Source organism: Pseudorca crassidens, chromosome 2, assembly GCF_039906515.1.
Source record: "Pseudorca crassidens isolate mPseCra1 chromosome 2, mPseCra1.hap1, whole genome shotgun sequence".
Taxonomy (NCBI): domain Eukaryota; kingdom Metazoa; phylum Chordata; class Mammalia; order Artiodactyla; family Delphinidae; genus Pseudorca; species Pseudorca crassidens.
Window position 1 is genome coordinate 125,746,419 of NC_090297.1, and position 15,489 is coordinate 125,761,907.

At 41.5% G+C, this 15,489-nt stretch overlaps 1 protein-coding gene across 7 annotated transcripts in view; it reads right to left on the bottom strand.

The window, feature by feature from the left end:
- Positions 1-9,136, bottom strand: part of SCYL3 (SCY1 like pseudokinase 3) — a 39,319-nt gene extending 30,183 nt beyond the window's left edge. For 5 of the 7 annotated variants that reach the window (XM_067728607.1, XM_067728602.1, XM_067728606.1 and 2 more), the window contains exons 1-2: positions 8,655-9,135; positions 3,290-3,507 (exon numbers count right to left, since the gene is read on the bottom strand). In XM_067728607.1, coding sequence (XP_067584708.1) covers positions 3,290-3,454 — 165 coding nt within the window. In that variant the 5' untranslated portion in view covers positions 3,455-3,507; positions 8,655-9,135. Of the gene's footprint in view, positions 1-3,289; positions 3,508-8,654 lie in introns of all 7 variants that reach the window. The other 2 variants (XM_067728605.1, XM_067728604.1) reach the window with 2 other exon arrangements.
- Positions 9,137-15,489: the final 6,353 nt, after the last annotated feature.

Genomic DNA, 15,489 nt, shown 5'->3' on the forward strand with positions numbered 1-15,489 from the left:
AGTATGATATCCCTTATATGCGGACTTGGAAAAGAAATGATACAAATGAACTTATTTACAAAACAGAAACAGACTCACAGACTTAAGAGAACTTATGATTACTGGGGGGGGGGAAGGGATAGTTAGGGAGTTTGGGATAACATGTACACACTGCTATATTTAAAATAAATAACCAACAAGGACCTACTGTATAGCACAGGGAACTCTGCTCAATGTTATGTGGCAGCCTGGATGGGAGGGGAGTTTGGGGAAGAATGGATACATGGATATGTATGGCTGAGTCCCTTTGCTGTGCACCTGAAATTATTGCAACATTGTTAATCGGCTATACTTAGATATAAAATAAAAAGTTAAAAAAAAAAAGATTTCTATGTTGGAAAGCCTGCATTTGGGTGCTGCTGGAATACCCAGGTGGAGATATTCAATAGGCAGGTGGAAATATAGATCTGGAGTTCAGACAAGAGGCTCTGACAGATATTTAAAGAAAGGATGAGACTGTGAAGTCTGAAAACTGTGGTGGGAGCTGGCAAAGGGCCAGTTCCACCTGGTGACCCTATCATACCTGAGGGAGGGGGGGAATACTTCCCAAGTTCTTCTGAGCAGCTGACGCTTAGAAGCCTTGTAAGAGAGCCAGATTTTGATCATGAGGGGAAGGAAATCATTTTTTTAAAAGCTGACGATGTAGGGAAGTTGATTTACTGGAATGAGGGTTGTAAATAGCATAGAAAAGGACTGGAGAGGGAGAGGAACAGAAAGAAAATGTCAACTTAAGGAAAAGCAGTAAAGCATTTTCCAAACAGAATGCAAGCACAGCATTCATCCCTTCTATTTCTTTCTCGTGCCCACACAATGTGGTTCTCAAATATGTTGACCAACCTTTCCACAAAGCAGCCTGAACCCATCATGGAGAAGAGCATAATGTCTCCTAAGGCACTAAACAGAGCACTGACATAGCATCTATATACCTACTGCGATGTGGCTGCTTGGTATAAAGACACTCAGGAATCATTCTTTGAGCCTGTACTCACCATGAAGCCCTAACTAAGCACTTAGATTATATTATAGCAAACCACAGTAACCAAGTTCTGACTCAGGATTTATCATTCCTTATAGGCTATTGGTTAGAAATGAGTCATAATCACCAGTGAGAAAGTTATATACTATTGTAGCTAATGAATTCAAGATAAGATGAGAAGATATGATGGACTTGAAGTATTTCTGATGTTGTTTTGTGGCCAAAGGTTATACTTGCATTTCGTCCTTTTTCAGAGGTTGAACAGTGTGCTGTGATTGTTAGTTTTTATTTACAACAGTGGAGGAAGAGTATAATCGCTACCTAACAATATTTGGTAAGGAAAACACTGCTATACCTGCTTGAAACGGTCATTAGAACTATCAGTGGTAGAACTAGGAGCCTGAACTCTAGAGAAAGTGAGGCAAGCTACCTATGGTGTTTTAATACTTCAGGTATCTCAGAAATCAAGTTCCTAAAACCTGACGCAATGCCATACATTTCTCAAGTACTGTAACCTACATCTAAACTCCTTATCGTTTTGTTGCCATTTCAAATTTCTCAGATTCATGGCTCAGGTATTCAAAGCCACATAATGGCCTGAAGAACATAGGAGACAAGTATGAACTACTTGAAAAGGCTCAGTCATGGCTCAGAAGAGTGTGCAGATACCAAGGGGGTAAAAATCCTCCCTCTCAAGCTCTGCAATTCCTACAGCACGGAAGTCCTCAAACATTGAGCGCAGGTCTTTGTTTTTTTCCTGTAGAAACTTTCTGACCTGTGTTGTTCTACTTTCTTGGTACATACACCATAAAGGTTAATGTAATTTTCAAAAATCTTATGGTCTTATGAAAAAAACCCTAAGAATTGTAAATCGCTAGTACTTAACTAGTAACAGTCGCTCTAAATTATTACTAAAAAAAGTGCAACCTTATCAAATAACAGGAAGTATGTCAGATATTAACTGTACATACAGTTAATAAAACAGGGAGGCAAGGCATTTTATCTTTTGCAAAATCACAAAAAAAATTATTAACAATTCCTAGTTGGGATGGAAAAGAGACAAACGTAGTCTTACCAAAAAGCACAATTACTTAGCAATACAACAGCCAGCTATACTTTTTACCACAGTCCATTAATGGAAAATGCATCCTGAGAGGAACGTTTTCCTCAGGAACCACCTTACAACCGTTAACTTCATGCCTGATCAGAGACATCAAATAATGAACCGGCGTGACAAACAAAATGCCAAAATTATATTACTAATATTACATAGTATAACATAGCCCTTTATAATCATAAAAAAAGGTACAAACCATTTAAACAGACCTGTGAAATAGATATCAATGTTTCATTCTTGTTGATAGTACAAAGTGACTCAAGGTACAGATCATAACTCTAACAAAATAAAGATACCAAATCAATCTGAAAAGTATGCCTGCCATAGTAAACAAAGAAGAGTTAATTAATGCGTGCCTTTTTAGAACCTTCCTGAAGATAATCTGAATGCCTGAATACCCAAAGCAGCAGCTAGCTATCCAAGGAAATATCACCTAATACCTTTGTTTTCACTAAATTTGAAAAGACACCTAGGGCTGTTTTCTGGAATTATATTCCAAAGAGGAATCACTTTTTCTAGCAAGAGGCCAGGGTCCCCTGACAGCAGGTCAGCCAGCATGGCACTGGCACCCTTTACCCGGAGGAGCACTTAGGAGGTGTGAGGCAGGAGGAAACTGAAGCCACCAGAAGTTAAGGCTCTAAGCTCCCTCAGCAAGAACTAGAGCCAAGGTCACATTCTTTCCGGGGCATCCAGTCCCACATTCCAGTTTCACATTCTTTCTGGGAGCATCAAAATGCCTCAGGAAAAGAAAAAAACAGTAGCTACAGTTCCTAAAATATTTCATTTCCAGGTCCATCCTCAATACACCAATTAATATGTTGCCCATACTTAACAGCATTTTTCCTAAGCTAGATTAAGTCCCTTTATCTTCTATGAGCCATGTAAAATCACCTCCCAAACTTTCTCACTAAAAAATAGGATGATAAGAGCTATCACGCTGAGTTGCATAAAGCTTTTGGCTTACCTATGGTACTTGACCTTGTTGTGCAAGTTGGAGACATTCCGTGAAGTAAAAGCAACTATATTTTGAAAGGACATGAATAAAAATACTATTCCTTATGACCTACCCCCTTTGAAGTTTATTAATTTCATATTTTAATAGAAAACAAGATGACAGTAAAAAGTACTAACTATTAGGTAGTCACCTATTACAATACCTTGGCAGCTTTATTAACCTTGTCTTCGTTTTCTCTCTTATACACAAAAACCGAAGCGAATTTGCCATCCTGCAATACAGCGGGGTAAACAGCAAGTCCAGAGGGTAAGGTGAACGGTGGTTCCTTCAGGGCATAGCTCTTCAAAGCGCTGTTCTCTGAGCCCATCCCTTAGGCTGTGAGGCAGGGGTGCTGCAGCTCCTCCTCAAAGCCAAGCAAACCTGAAAGAAAACAGAAAACATTTCCTAACATTGAGTCTCTATCTGATACATGAGCCAGAGATAGCCGAGTACACAGACCCAGGCACTCAAACCTACTAGTTCCTACAACCCTCATAAAGTAGGCTGTTTGACAACAGAAATAGTAAATGTTCAGCAAATTACCTGCAATGCTTGTCAATTAACAACTTTCAGCTCTAGAGAAAATACACTTAACCAAACAGACACGCGCGGTTGCTGCTGCTCCCAACCCCCTACTGCGCACACACAGAACCGTCGCAGTGGAAACGCGATCGAATACAGAGTAAGAGCTCTCCTGCTCCCTAAAACCACTCATGTCCTGCCTCGCAGAGGAAAGCGTCACAAAACTCGATCACTCAAAGATGATGAACTTCTGCATGTCTAAAATAACCTACAATTCTAAGGAAAACAATACGAACTGGAGAATATTTCTAAAATGATGAAAAACATGTTAACAAATGGAGAGTGTATATAAACCAAGAAAACACTAAAACACCTGTGGATTAATGGGAAAGGAAACAGACTACTCACTGAACACAAATGACAATAAACATCAGAAAAAGTACAATCCCGTAACTGTCTTCAGAGTTAGGCTAAAAAGGGGAAAATGCAAAATTGTATAATCTCAAATGTTAAAAAGACAACCCACATGTACATGAGATTCCAGAAAATGCAAACTACTATATAATGACAGAAAATAGATCAGTGGTTGCCTGGGGTGAGGGTAGTTAGAGGGGCCACAGGAGAGGAAAGGATTACAAAGGGGTATAAGGAAACTTTGGGAGAATGGATATATTCAGTATTTGGATTATGATTATAGTGATGAGTGATCTATAGCTATAGCTATCTATATATATACATACACATGCATACACACACACAAGAAAAAAATATGTGAAGTATCAACAGAGGTTTGTTGTGGGCATCAGATCATGGATGATTCACATATATATACAAACATAGACATACATTTGCCTGCACCTCCCAAATCTTCCATAAAAGAGCATATCTTTCTTTACAACAGGGATACAAACTCACATGGTTACAAAAGACAATGCACAGCAATGCAGCAGTATTGGTGGAATAGCAAAAGGCCTACTGTGCGCACAGGCACCTACTGACTGGGCTTGCACTCTGACGGGAGCCACCATCACAAGGTTCCAACCAGGACTGCCATTTCAGAGTTGGCAGGTCACACCATTTACCATAAAGAGCCATGAGCCTGAATAGTTATGTGGAAATTTCCTATTTTCCAACATTGGCTCAAATGTTTTTAAACCTGTATAGTCTAAACAACACATGTCTGAAAAGTTTGTGGCAGTCAGTTTTCAGTTCTGGCTTTACCATTATTTAAAAAATAAAAGATAAAAAGAGTTCTTACTAACTCTGGCAGTGTGGGAAACAAGTTGCTAGTTCTAAAAAACAGCGCCAAATTCTATGTGGATCTTTAAAAAAATTCAGTTTAAAATCTGTATCCTTTGGGTAAATATAAACCTAAGAATCATTATATACTGACCTTCTATTTGGATTTTTTTTCCACTTTGGTGAAGTTCCATACAATGCTTACTAGGTTATCAGAGTATATAATGCTGCTCAAAACAGATACCCCAAACAGAGAATTTCAAGGGCCTACAGACCCACATACGTCACTGAATAAGGAACACAACACGTATAAGGGCTAAAGCTACCTAAAATTGATGGGTTTTTTTTTTAAACCCAAGAATGTTTCTGAGGATAAGAACTAAGCTGGATTTGTAACAAATTCACTGATTTCCTACCTGCCAAGCAATTTCTCTTTCTTAAGAATGATAAAGTAAAAAAAAAAACCAAACAAACAAACGAAAAACAGTATTAAAAAGTATCTCAACTACAGTTGACCCTTAAAAAACGCAGGGGTTAAAGGCACCAACACCCTCTCAGTCAAAAATGTGAGTATAACTTTACAGTTGATTCTCCACACCTGCAGTTCCACATCTGTGGATTCAAACAACGCAGGGGATTCAACTAACTGCAGATCATGAAGTACTGCAGTGCATATTTATTGAAAAAAATCTGCGTATAAATGGACATGTGCCGTTCAAACCCATGTTGTTCAAGGGTCACCTGTGTATGTAACACTCACCTTTCTACTGGGACTACAAATAAAATTAGCATTTATGTAGGATCTTGGAGAAAAGCAATTACCGTTAATTCCCCTATTCTGGAGATGGTGTGGTACCTGCAGCAACCTCCCACTCCCACCCCAGTCGGGAGGGTCATGTTTAGCACCTGCCTTCTTCTTGGGCACACTTTATGGGTCAGGTGCCTACCCTGGGCCAAAGGGCAGTCAAATCACACGTTAGCCATCTCTAGGACCCATGACCTGGATGAAGAGCTAAGCTGGACAATCACTGTCTGCCCCAGGAATCTGAATGAATGTGAGATATTTTTGTCTGTTAGCAGCACAGCTGAAGGTAAAAGGATGCCATAAGGTAGAGTCAGGGCTATGGCAAGCCAAAGCCATGTAAAAGCAGAAACCTGGCAAGTACAGAGGAAGCCAGCTGGCAGCAGGAGAAGGAAAAGCAAACACTGGGAGAGTAACTTAGATTTAGAGAGTCACATTACTACTCCAACTCGAGGCTACAAGAAGCCCAGCTTCAAATCCACTGCCTCACTGCCACCCTTACAATCATGCGTAGCCTGAGGCACACCTGAGGTAGCCTGAATGGGTCCATGTTCTTCGAAACCAACTGCCATTTCATAAGCAGGAGTTCTTTTTAACTCCTCTTGTCTGAAAAACCAGTCAGACTAAAGGAAGGCACTAGAGAAATGCTACTTCGAAAAGTGTATATCTGAAGCTAGTCTAACTTCCTTCTCTCTCTTAGCCACAAAATACAGCTTTCCAAAATCCACACATAAGGAATTGCTGCAAGAAAATAATCTTCTTGGCAGAAAATCATGCCATTCACTTAGCTTTAATATTACTCTCCAAAGGAGATAAAATGGTCCCAAGAGTCAGGGACACGCTCTGGCTGAATGAATGGCAGTCAGCAGAGGTACAGCAATGGACAATCAATGAACTTAGTCATTTCTAAATAGCAAAATACCTTCTTGTGGGAATACTGGGCCTTACAACACCTATTAACCTTTCATTTAATATTCTGAATTCCACTATAAGATCATTAACAATTTAGGGTTATAAAAAATTTAGGAAGAGGTTAAAACTGGCAGTTTTTCTTAGCAGTATGTATTTGGGTCTAAGACCCCAAGAAATGCCACTTAAAAATTTAAAGGAATGAACCCCTTCCTTGTGAGAACTCAAAAGGCTGACATTTTATTGGTTTGAAAGCATGATTAATGTTGACAGAAGTCTACTGATACCATCCTGCAATGCTTACAGAGTAGCTGGGTTATAGCCTATGTCCAGTGAAAACTTCATTAGGGGGTAAATAAAAAGATGTGCTGTTGGGCTTCCCTGGTGGCGCAGTGGTTAAGAGTCCGCCGGCCGATGCAGGGGATACGGGTTTGTGCCCCGGTCCGGGAAGATCCCACATGCCGCGGAGCGGCTAGGCCCGTGAGCCATGGCCGCTGAGCCTGCGCATCCGGATCCTGTGCTCCGCAACGGAAGAGGCCACAACAGTGAGAGGCCCGCGTACCACAAAAAAAAAAAAAAAAAAAAAAAAAAAGATGTGCTGTTGACTGCAATCTGATGGTCTTAAAGCAGTAATTCTTAACTTCATAAAACTGTACCCTAAGAGGCACAAAAACGGTTGCTATCAACAGCGCTTTAAAAATGATAATTCAGCTAAATGGCCTTACTGAAATGCAATACTGATAAACAATAACACCTGGACTTCCAAAATACTATCTTTTTTGTTTTAAGGAGTAAAGGGGAAAACACCAAATCGTTTAACTTTGAAATTAAAAAGTCACAAAAAGGCAGAAAAGGATATTTTAATATTAGCATGGGTATTTTGCAGAATTTACCATCTCCACTCTCTATAATAAAATGTGGGGTACACAGTTTCTGACTTGAATACGCATCATGATCTTCTCTTTAAAATGTTGTTCACCTATCTTCCTCCACCCTTTTGCTTCCTTGGGCAGCACATCAAGTTTCTGGGCCACCTGTGGGATTAAAAGCTCTTGTCTAGGTCACTGGGCAACTCATACACTAAACTAAGAAATCAGTGTCCTCTGGGGAACTCTCTCTACCTCTGTTCTTTTCACAGCAAGTAACTGAGATGATCGTTATCCTAGCTCCCTCAGCTTGGAAGTTTCAACGATAAGGGCTTGCACTGTGAGTTCAAAGGACACCCGGTATTGATTGGTATTTCGCTATCTAGTGATAACATGACTTCGGGCCCTTTGCTTTGATCTGTTTCACGTATATATTCCCTATATTGAACTCAGTCCGGCGATACATTATGAAGCCTTTGCGTACCGAAAGAACTACGTATGATTTCTGCTAAGACATGGGATGTTATGTGGGTATGCACACAGGGATTCCAAAATTCAGGACCCAACTCTGAGTATTCACACGGTTTCCTACATACGATTTTCCCAAAACTGTTTCATCTTCATTTTAAACAAAAAACACTACCCAAAGACAGGAACCAGCTGGGCCTCTGGGGGCCTGGCACTGGTCTCGGATCGAGAATGAAGGCAGCAACCCAGCGCGGGCGCAACCCCAGGCTCCCCGCGACTCGGCCCCGCCGCGCACACTAGCCCTCCCCGCGGCGAGGAGGACGGCCCGGGCGCGGGGGTTGGGGGCCAGCGGGGTCTGACCGCGACTTCCCGGGGTCTCAGAGGGGCGGTGGCGGTGCTCCCGCTTAGCTGGCCCCTCACCTTCCACACCTGCCCGCGAGGCCAGGCTCCGCGGCTTCCTTCGACAGCTCCGGCCGCCAGCGCCGCCCCGGGCGGGGGTCGCCCGCGAAGCCCAGGTTAGCAGGGCGCCCCGCAAAAAGCAGGGGGAGACTACACTGAGGTGGGGAGCAGAGCTCAACCGGCAGCGACACCACGCCGAGCTCGCCCGCGAGCGGGGCGCGCGTTCCCTACCCCTCACCCCCGCGCCTCGCTCCCGGCCCGGCCCCCTCCCCAGCGGCCCAGGCCCGCACGGACGGAGGACGCAGCGCAGGGCTCCCTGTTACCTGTGGGAGGGCGGCGCGGGGGGCAGCCGAGGATCTTAGCTTCGGTCCCCTCTTCGCCCCCTGTTGACACCAACCACCCTCGCCTCCCCCGTGATACTCTGGCCACTACCCCCACAATCTTCTGAGGTCCGGTCTCTCCGGCACCATAGAGACGGGTCCGGAAGCCGGACAGGATGCCAGCCTTCAGCCCTACAACGCCACCACTGGGGCGAAAGAACCCGGAACCGAGATGGGGCGGCCTCGCCGGTGATTCTCAGGCCGGTGCCATCTTGAGTATGGGCGGCGGTGCCGGCCCAGCGGTTCACCCTCTGTCCCCAGCCGCCTAGTTGGTCAGTGAAGATGTCTCTTTTCTTGGGCTCTGAGTTGAACGTGCAAGTTTGCCTTGATTTTAATTTTCAGGCTTTTAACCGCACGGTCTTAACTGGATTTCCGCCCGAACCTAAAATGGCCGCCGGTCGCCTCTGACAAATAGAAAAGGGGCAGGACGGAGAATAGGAGTACTCTGGGAATTGGCGAGGACTTTTGGGAGAGTGACGTCGCTCACCCCGCAGCCCTGATTGGCTGCGCTGCGTGGGCGGAAGTCGTACGGATCCGCTACTGAAGCTGGCAGAGGTAGAAGTGATTCCAGCTGAAGCCCTTTCAAATGGGAATTCTGAAGTTATGCTTAAACCAGCGGAGAGTCAAATTGGGACTATTAATATTAATAGTTCTTATTATTAATATTGATGGTTTCTACTTAATAGGGTGTTGTGCGAATAGAATGAATATACGTGATAATTTTAAAACTACGTGGCTCAAACCCAGTATATTTTCTCTGTTATCTTGTATGTGAGCCTAGTAGTAGTCATCGCTACTATTTAATGCTTTTACAACCTCACAGTTCACAGCTGACCTAAATCATTTGATCACCTAAAAGTTTTAAATTCTTTCTGGTCTGTTACAGTACGGATAAGGATCCCACAATTTCTTCACTAGATTAAGTGAAAGCAAATATCAAACCCAATTTTGTCCCTTATTCAGAAATGAATATTTATTAGAAAGCAGGCACAAATAGTATTTAATCTGTCCTATTAGCTTGTTGAAAGTCGAGCTCTCCGTCCTAGGTCAGCACTGTCCTATAGAAATAGAATTTGAGCCACATATGTAATTTAAAATTTTCTGGTAGCCATATTTAAAACAGTGAAAAGAGGGGCTTCCCTGGTGGTCCCGTGGTTAAGGCTCTGAGCTCACACTGCAAGGGGGCATGGCTTCCATCCCTGGTGGGGGAACTAAGATCCTGCATGCCACCTGGCACAGCCAAAAATACAAAAACGACAACAACAACAACAAAAAAAAACAGTAAAAAGAATGAGGTGGGGTCAATTTTAGTATTATATTTTAACACATAGCCACAAGGTTGTCATTTAAACACGTACCCAAAATAAAAAATAATTAATGAAATATTTTACATTTTTTGTACTGTCTTCAAAATCTGATATGTATGTTTTACAATTTAAACTGACCGTATGTCAATGCTCAAAATTCACATGTAGATAAAGATTACAGTATTGGAGGGTGCAGTTGTAAATGGTTTGACCACCACCTTGCACTAGAAAGTTGAGAAACAAGTACAGGGCTGCAGAGGCAAGATTCTGTTATCATTATAGTTACTGCCAGCATCTGGCAACCAGAAATCTTCCAGACCCGTGGCAGAGCCAGGACCAATAGCGATGAAGCCTCAGGTGGCATCTCCAAAGTCTGAGGACTCGAATTTTTAGTGCTCACCCTGTTTATTCAGGAGTGGAGAGCATTCTTTTGAGAGCTCATCTCTAGTATTCATCATGATAATTAATAAGCTGTTATTTTTGCCAATCAAAAGCCATTTCTGGCACTCACTCTGATAATTAGCAAAACATCTGGTGTCATCAGAGATCAAGGTGACTAAAATATTTGTAGCTCCATCTCTGGAATGTGACCTTTCTGGTATGATGCTAGCTAACTACTCCTGGAGTGTGGATTCCTAATACTAGAATGCCAGCAACTTCTAGGGCATAGCTTCAACCAAATGACCCACACAGAATATTACACTGTCCTGAAGAAATTTAAAGTCAATCACAGACATCATGATACCCATGTTGTAAGGAATATTGGCCTGCTTTGTAAACTGTAAACACTATGCAAATGTTATAGAACTTACAACCTTATGTTACAGACTATGTTTATTCCACGGATATTTGACACACCTTTTCTGAGCCATGCCCAGTGCTGACCACTAAGAAAAGAAGGAGGAAAAAGATAACAGTCATTGCAGAAAAGTGGGTTCTTTGAGGGGCCCAAATAAAACTTTTCTTTTTAAGTGATTGAAGAGGTGCTAATAGCTTAGTGCTAGGAATGTTACTTTCGTTTTTTGAAGTGCCCTGTGCTACCACCAGCAAATAAGTTTCAATCTACTGTGTGTGAAGCTGAGTATGAGCTAAATGACTCTACACTTCTCTGGTTACTCTGAGGCTTTTCTGACAATTGTATATACTTTAGAAGTGCTCACTATATGCCAGTCTCTGCTCTACAGACTGGGGAAATATCACAGCAAACAAAACAAGATAAATTTCCTGCCCTCACAGACCTCACGTCTTGGAGGGGCGGTGGCGGGTGGGGGCGGCCATAAGGGGAGAGATAGACGATATATAAACGAATAAAGATAAATTCAGATGATGGTAAATTCCATGAAAAAAATAAAACAAGGTAATAATAGCAGCTAACACGTGTTGAGTATTTACTGTGCGTTAATTCATTTAAGCTGTACATAAATCCCACTTTACCCATGAGAAAACTTATGCACAGAAAGGTTAGGTAAGCTGACCAAAGTCACACAGCTGGTAATGGCATAGAGTAGTTTGCCTACAGATTTCATTTTCTTAACCATTATGCAGTACTGCCACCCCAATGTGATAGAGAGTAATAGGGTAAGGGGTAAGACAGGAGAGGAAAGGGAGTTATTTTAGACGGATCTCCAAAGATGGCCTCTTTGAAAAGGTGATGTTTGATCTAACACTGAATGATAATTATGTGAAGATCTATGGCACAGAGACAGCAACGGAAAACATCCCAAGGCAGGAACTAGCTTGATGTGTTTAAGGAACAGGAAGAGGGCCAGTGTGGCTGGAGTGTAGTAAGTAAAGGGGAGAGTGTTCACGAAGAGGCCACTAAGACAGGCTGGGGCTTGAGGGTCATGGGAAAGCGTTTTTGGAAACCACTGAGGATTCTAAGCAAGAGAGTAACAATCTAGTCTACAGTTTTAAAAACTCACACTGGCCATTATATGGAGAATGGATCATAAGAAGAGAGAAGGGCAGCAAGGAGACAGGTTAGGAGACTTTAGCAATAGTCTATGTGGGGAATAATAGTGACTTGGGCTACAGGACAAGGAATAGAGATGGACTTAAGTAGTCAGAAATATATTTTGGAATAGAGGGCTATGGACTGAACTGTGTACCCCCAACTCCACCCTGCAACTACCACCACCAAATCTAGATATTGAGGTCCTAAACCCTAATTCATGTATTGAAGCCCTAACCCCATTCTGGGATGGGCCTTTGGTAAATAGTTAGGGTTAGGTGAGGTTATGAGGGTGTTATCCTCATAATGGGATTAGTGCCTTTATAAGAAGAGACACTGGAGAGCGTGCTCTCTCTCTATCTCTGCCACATGAGGACAGGGTGAGAAGGCAGTCATCTGCAAGCCAGAAGAGAGCTCTCACTAGAACTGTGAAGATACAAATGTCTGGTGTTTAAGCCCCTGAGTCTATGGTATTTTGTTTGGGCAGTGCAAGCCCACTAAGACATAGAATGAATGGTATTAGCTGGTAAGAGGAAGTGAAGTAAGGGATCAAGGTTGCTGCCTTGGGTTTGGCTCTAGCAATTGGATGCATGGTGAAACAATAACAAGTTTGCAGAACCTGTTAAACATCCAAGTGGAGCTATCAAGTCGGCTGATGGCTATAAAGGTTTGAAGAATCACTGCAGAGGCCCAGACAGGAGATAAAAATTGGGGCATCATGGTCTCATCAAGTTGTAAATATCCTGATATACTGTATGATTCAGCTATACTCAACACAGAGAAAAACAACTATAACACAACACAGTATCTGAACAAATGAATTTAGAGACTACTGCCTCTCTGTGTAAGATTCTTTGTCCATATATAATATTCTTTACTGTAGATTCCATATAACCAGTTGATTCTCACAGTATGATTTCATTGATTTTTGCTATACTCTTGCATTCATGATCAACCTATGGTTGCAACTGGTGAATGAGTGTAGTTTTGATGTGAAAGGTGGTTACTATTTTCATTTATATTAACAGTTAAGATGAAAATGAAACAAGAAAGACATATATTGGTTGTGAATTATCTTCTATGCTGAAACCAGTAATATTTTTGAATACTAGAAGGATATTTCCTCAATTTCTAATGTAGGTCAAGAAAGACTTTTAAGTTTAATTTGCATTGTTATTAACATTCTTCATCACTTTATTAACTCTAGACAATCAACAAAACATTAAACAAAGCCCTGATTTGTAGCATTTGCTGATTTCTATAGTGTAAATATTCCCACCATGGCCAACTTCACAGTACCAATATGACATAACTGAATGCAGAGTTGGAAAGAAATGTGCTCCAACATTATATAGTATTTCCATCATAGAGCTATAAAAGATGTAAATAACCTCTGAGCATAGATAATAATATAATATAGTAAAATAAGTTTTAAGTGATGAGTTCTTAGTCTTTCTTACCTTTAAAAATATAATCTATTTAATGATGAGTTTATGTAATTTAATTTTTAACAAGGGCTATGTTTAACAACTGGCTTCCAAATTTTCTGAACATTTAACAGTCGGCTCTCATGAGCCTATATGAGCCACTCTCATGAGTGCACGCTAACTAGGTATTCATACTTTCTGGTTCTACTTCTCTTTGTAAATTAATAAATTACTTCTTGCTTTTTAAAATTAATTTATTTTTTGCTGTGTTGGGTCTTCACTGTTGCACACGGACTTTCTCTAGTTGCCATGAGCGGGGGCTACTCTTCATTGACGTGCACAGGCTCTCATTGCAGTGGCTTCTCGTTGTGGAGCTCGGGCTCTAGGCACTCAGGCTTCAGTAGTTGTGGCACACAGGCTCAGTAGTTGTGGCTTGTGGACTCTAGAGAGCAGGCTCAGTAGTTGTGGTGCATGGGCTTAGTTTCTCTGCAGCATATGGGATCTTCCAGGACCAGGGACTGAACTTGTGTCCCCTGCTTTGGAAGGTGGATTCTTAACCACTGCGCCACCAGGGAAGTCCCTTGCTTCTTGCTTTTATATGCATCAGTCTTTTTTGAGTTTATTATTTTTTTTCTCCTAGAACTTGATCATAGCTGGTGTCCAAACTCTCAATTCCAATCCAGCAAAGCTGAGGACCAGACACTAGAATCTAGTATGCACGACCATCTGTGGCCACCCTTCAGAGATGTGTCTTTCTCAGGTCATACCCTAAAGTCTCAACTGTGCATCATTTTCAAAATCACAGCACCACTTTCTGACCGTCTAGCTAGTTCCCTGTTTTGCTCTCACTAAGACTATTTTCAACCTCATTGCATGCTTTCTTCCAATATGGCAGGTTCCAATGTTAGCAGATCTTGGTTTGAGCCCACTTTTGCTGCTCACTGTCTGGAGTATTCTTGGGCAAATTCATTTTACTCAACCTCCATGTTCTCAGCTGCAAAATAAGGATTAAAGTAGTACCTACTTGTGTTTGTGAGGGTTAGATTAGGTAAAGCATGTAAAGGGCTACCACATGTCAAACATTCAAACACTATTACATCCTGTTATTGCTGTTCTGTGACTGGTCCAGACCACAGGGGGCCTGGCTTTTTTCATCAGAGTTCTCATTCCTTTCATTCTTGAACCTTTGCCTTTCCATGGCCTTAGGGCTTCAAAGCCTGAAAGTGTGACTCATATTTACCTGAGAGACCCCATTCTATCTTTTTAAACAATTATATTTAAATGGCTTTTTTCTCCTCTGCTGTAATATAAGTTCCACAAGGGAAAAAATCTTTGTTTTGTTCATTGATCTAACCTTCATTGTAGGTTGTCAACAAGCATTTATTGATGAATGGTGAATGGAAGTGTGGAAAGATAGATACTAGTCTGTTTTGATAGTCACTGTGTGGGGTAGGGAGATGGAATTACTTTTTTTCATGATATATCTGCATGTTTTGTGTTTTTTGTGATATAGTGAGCATAGATTACTTTTGTAATTTTAAAGATAATTTAATAAAGGAATAAGGAACTGAAATGTAAACTTAGATTGGAAGCTCTTGTAGTCTTACATCAGTACAGTATTCAATAAATTACATGAGATACTCAACACTTTATTATAAAATAGGCTTTGTGTTAGATGATTTTGCCCAATTGTAGGCTAATGTAAGTGTTCTGAGCATGTATAAGGCAGGCTAGGCTAAGCTGTGATCGTCAGTAGGTTAAGTGCATCGAATATATTTTCCACTTATGATATTTTCAAATTATGATGGGTTTATCTGGATGTAACCCCATGGTAAGTCGAGGAAGATCTGTGCTGACACATACTAGAACATACAGGACTGTGAATACTTTATTCTATGTAAAAGAAGCCAAACACAGAAGCCCATATATTATGATTCCATTTATATGAAATATCCAGGACAGGTAAATCCACAGAGACAGAAAGTAGATTAGTGGTTGCCATGGGTTGGAGGTAGAGGGGAAGGGGGAGTGAATGCTAATTGGTACAGGGTTTCTTTTCAGGTTGATGAAAATGTTCTGGAATCAGATAGTGG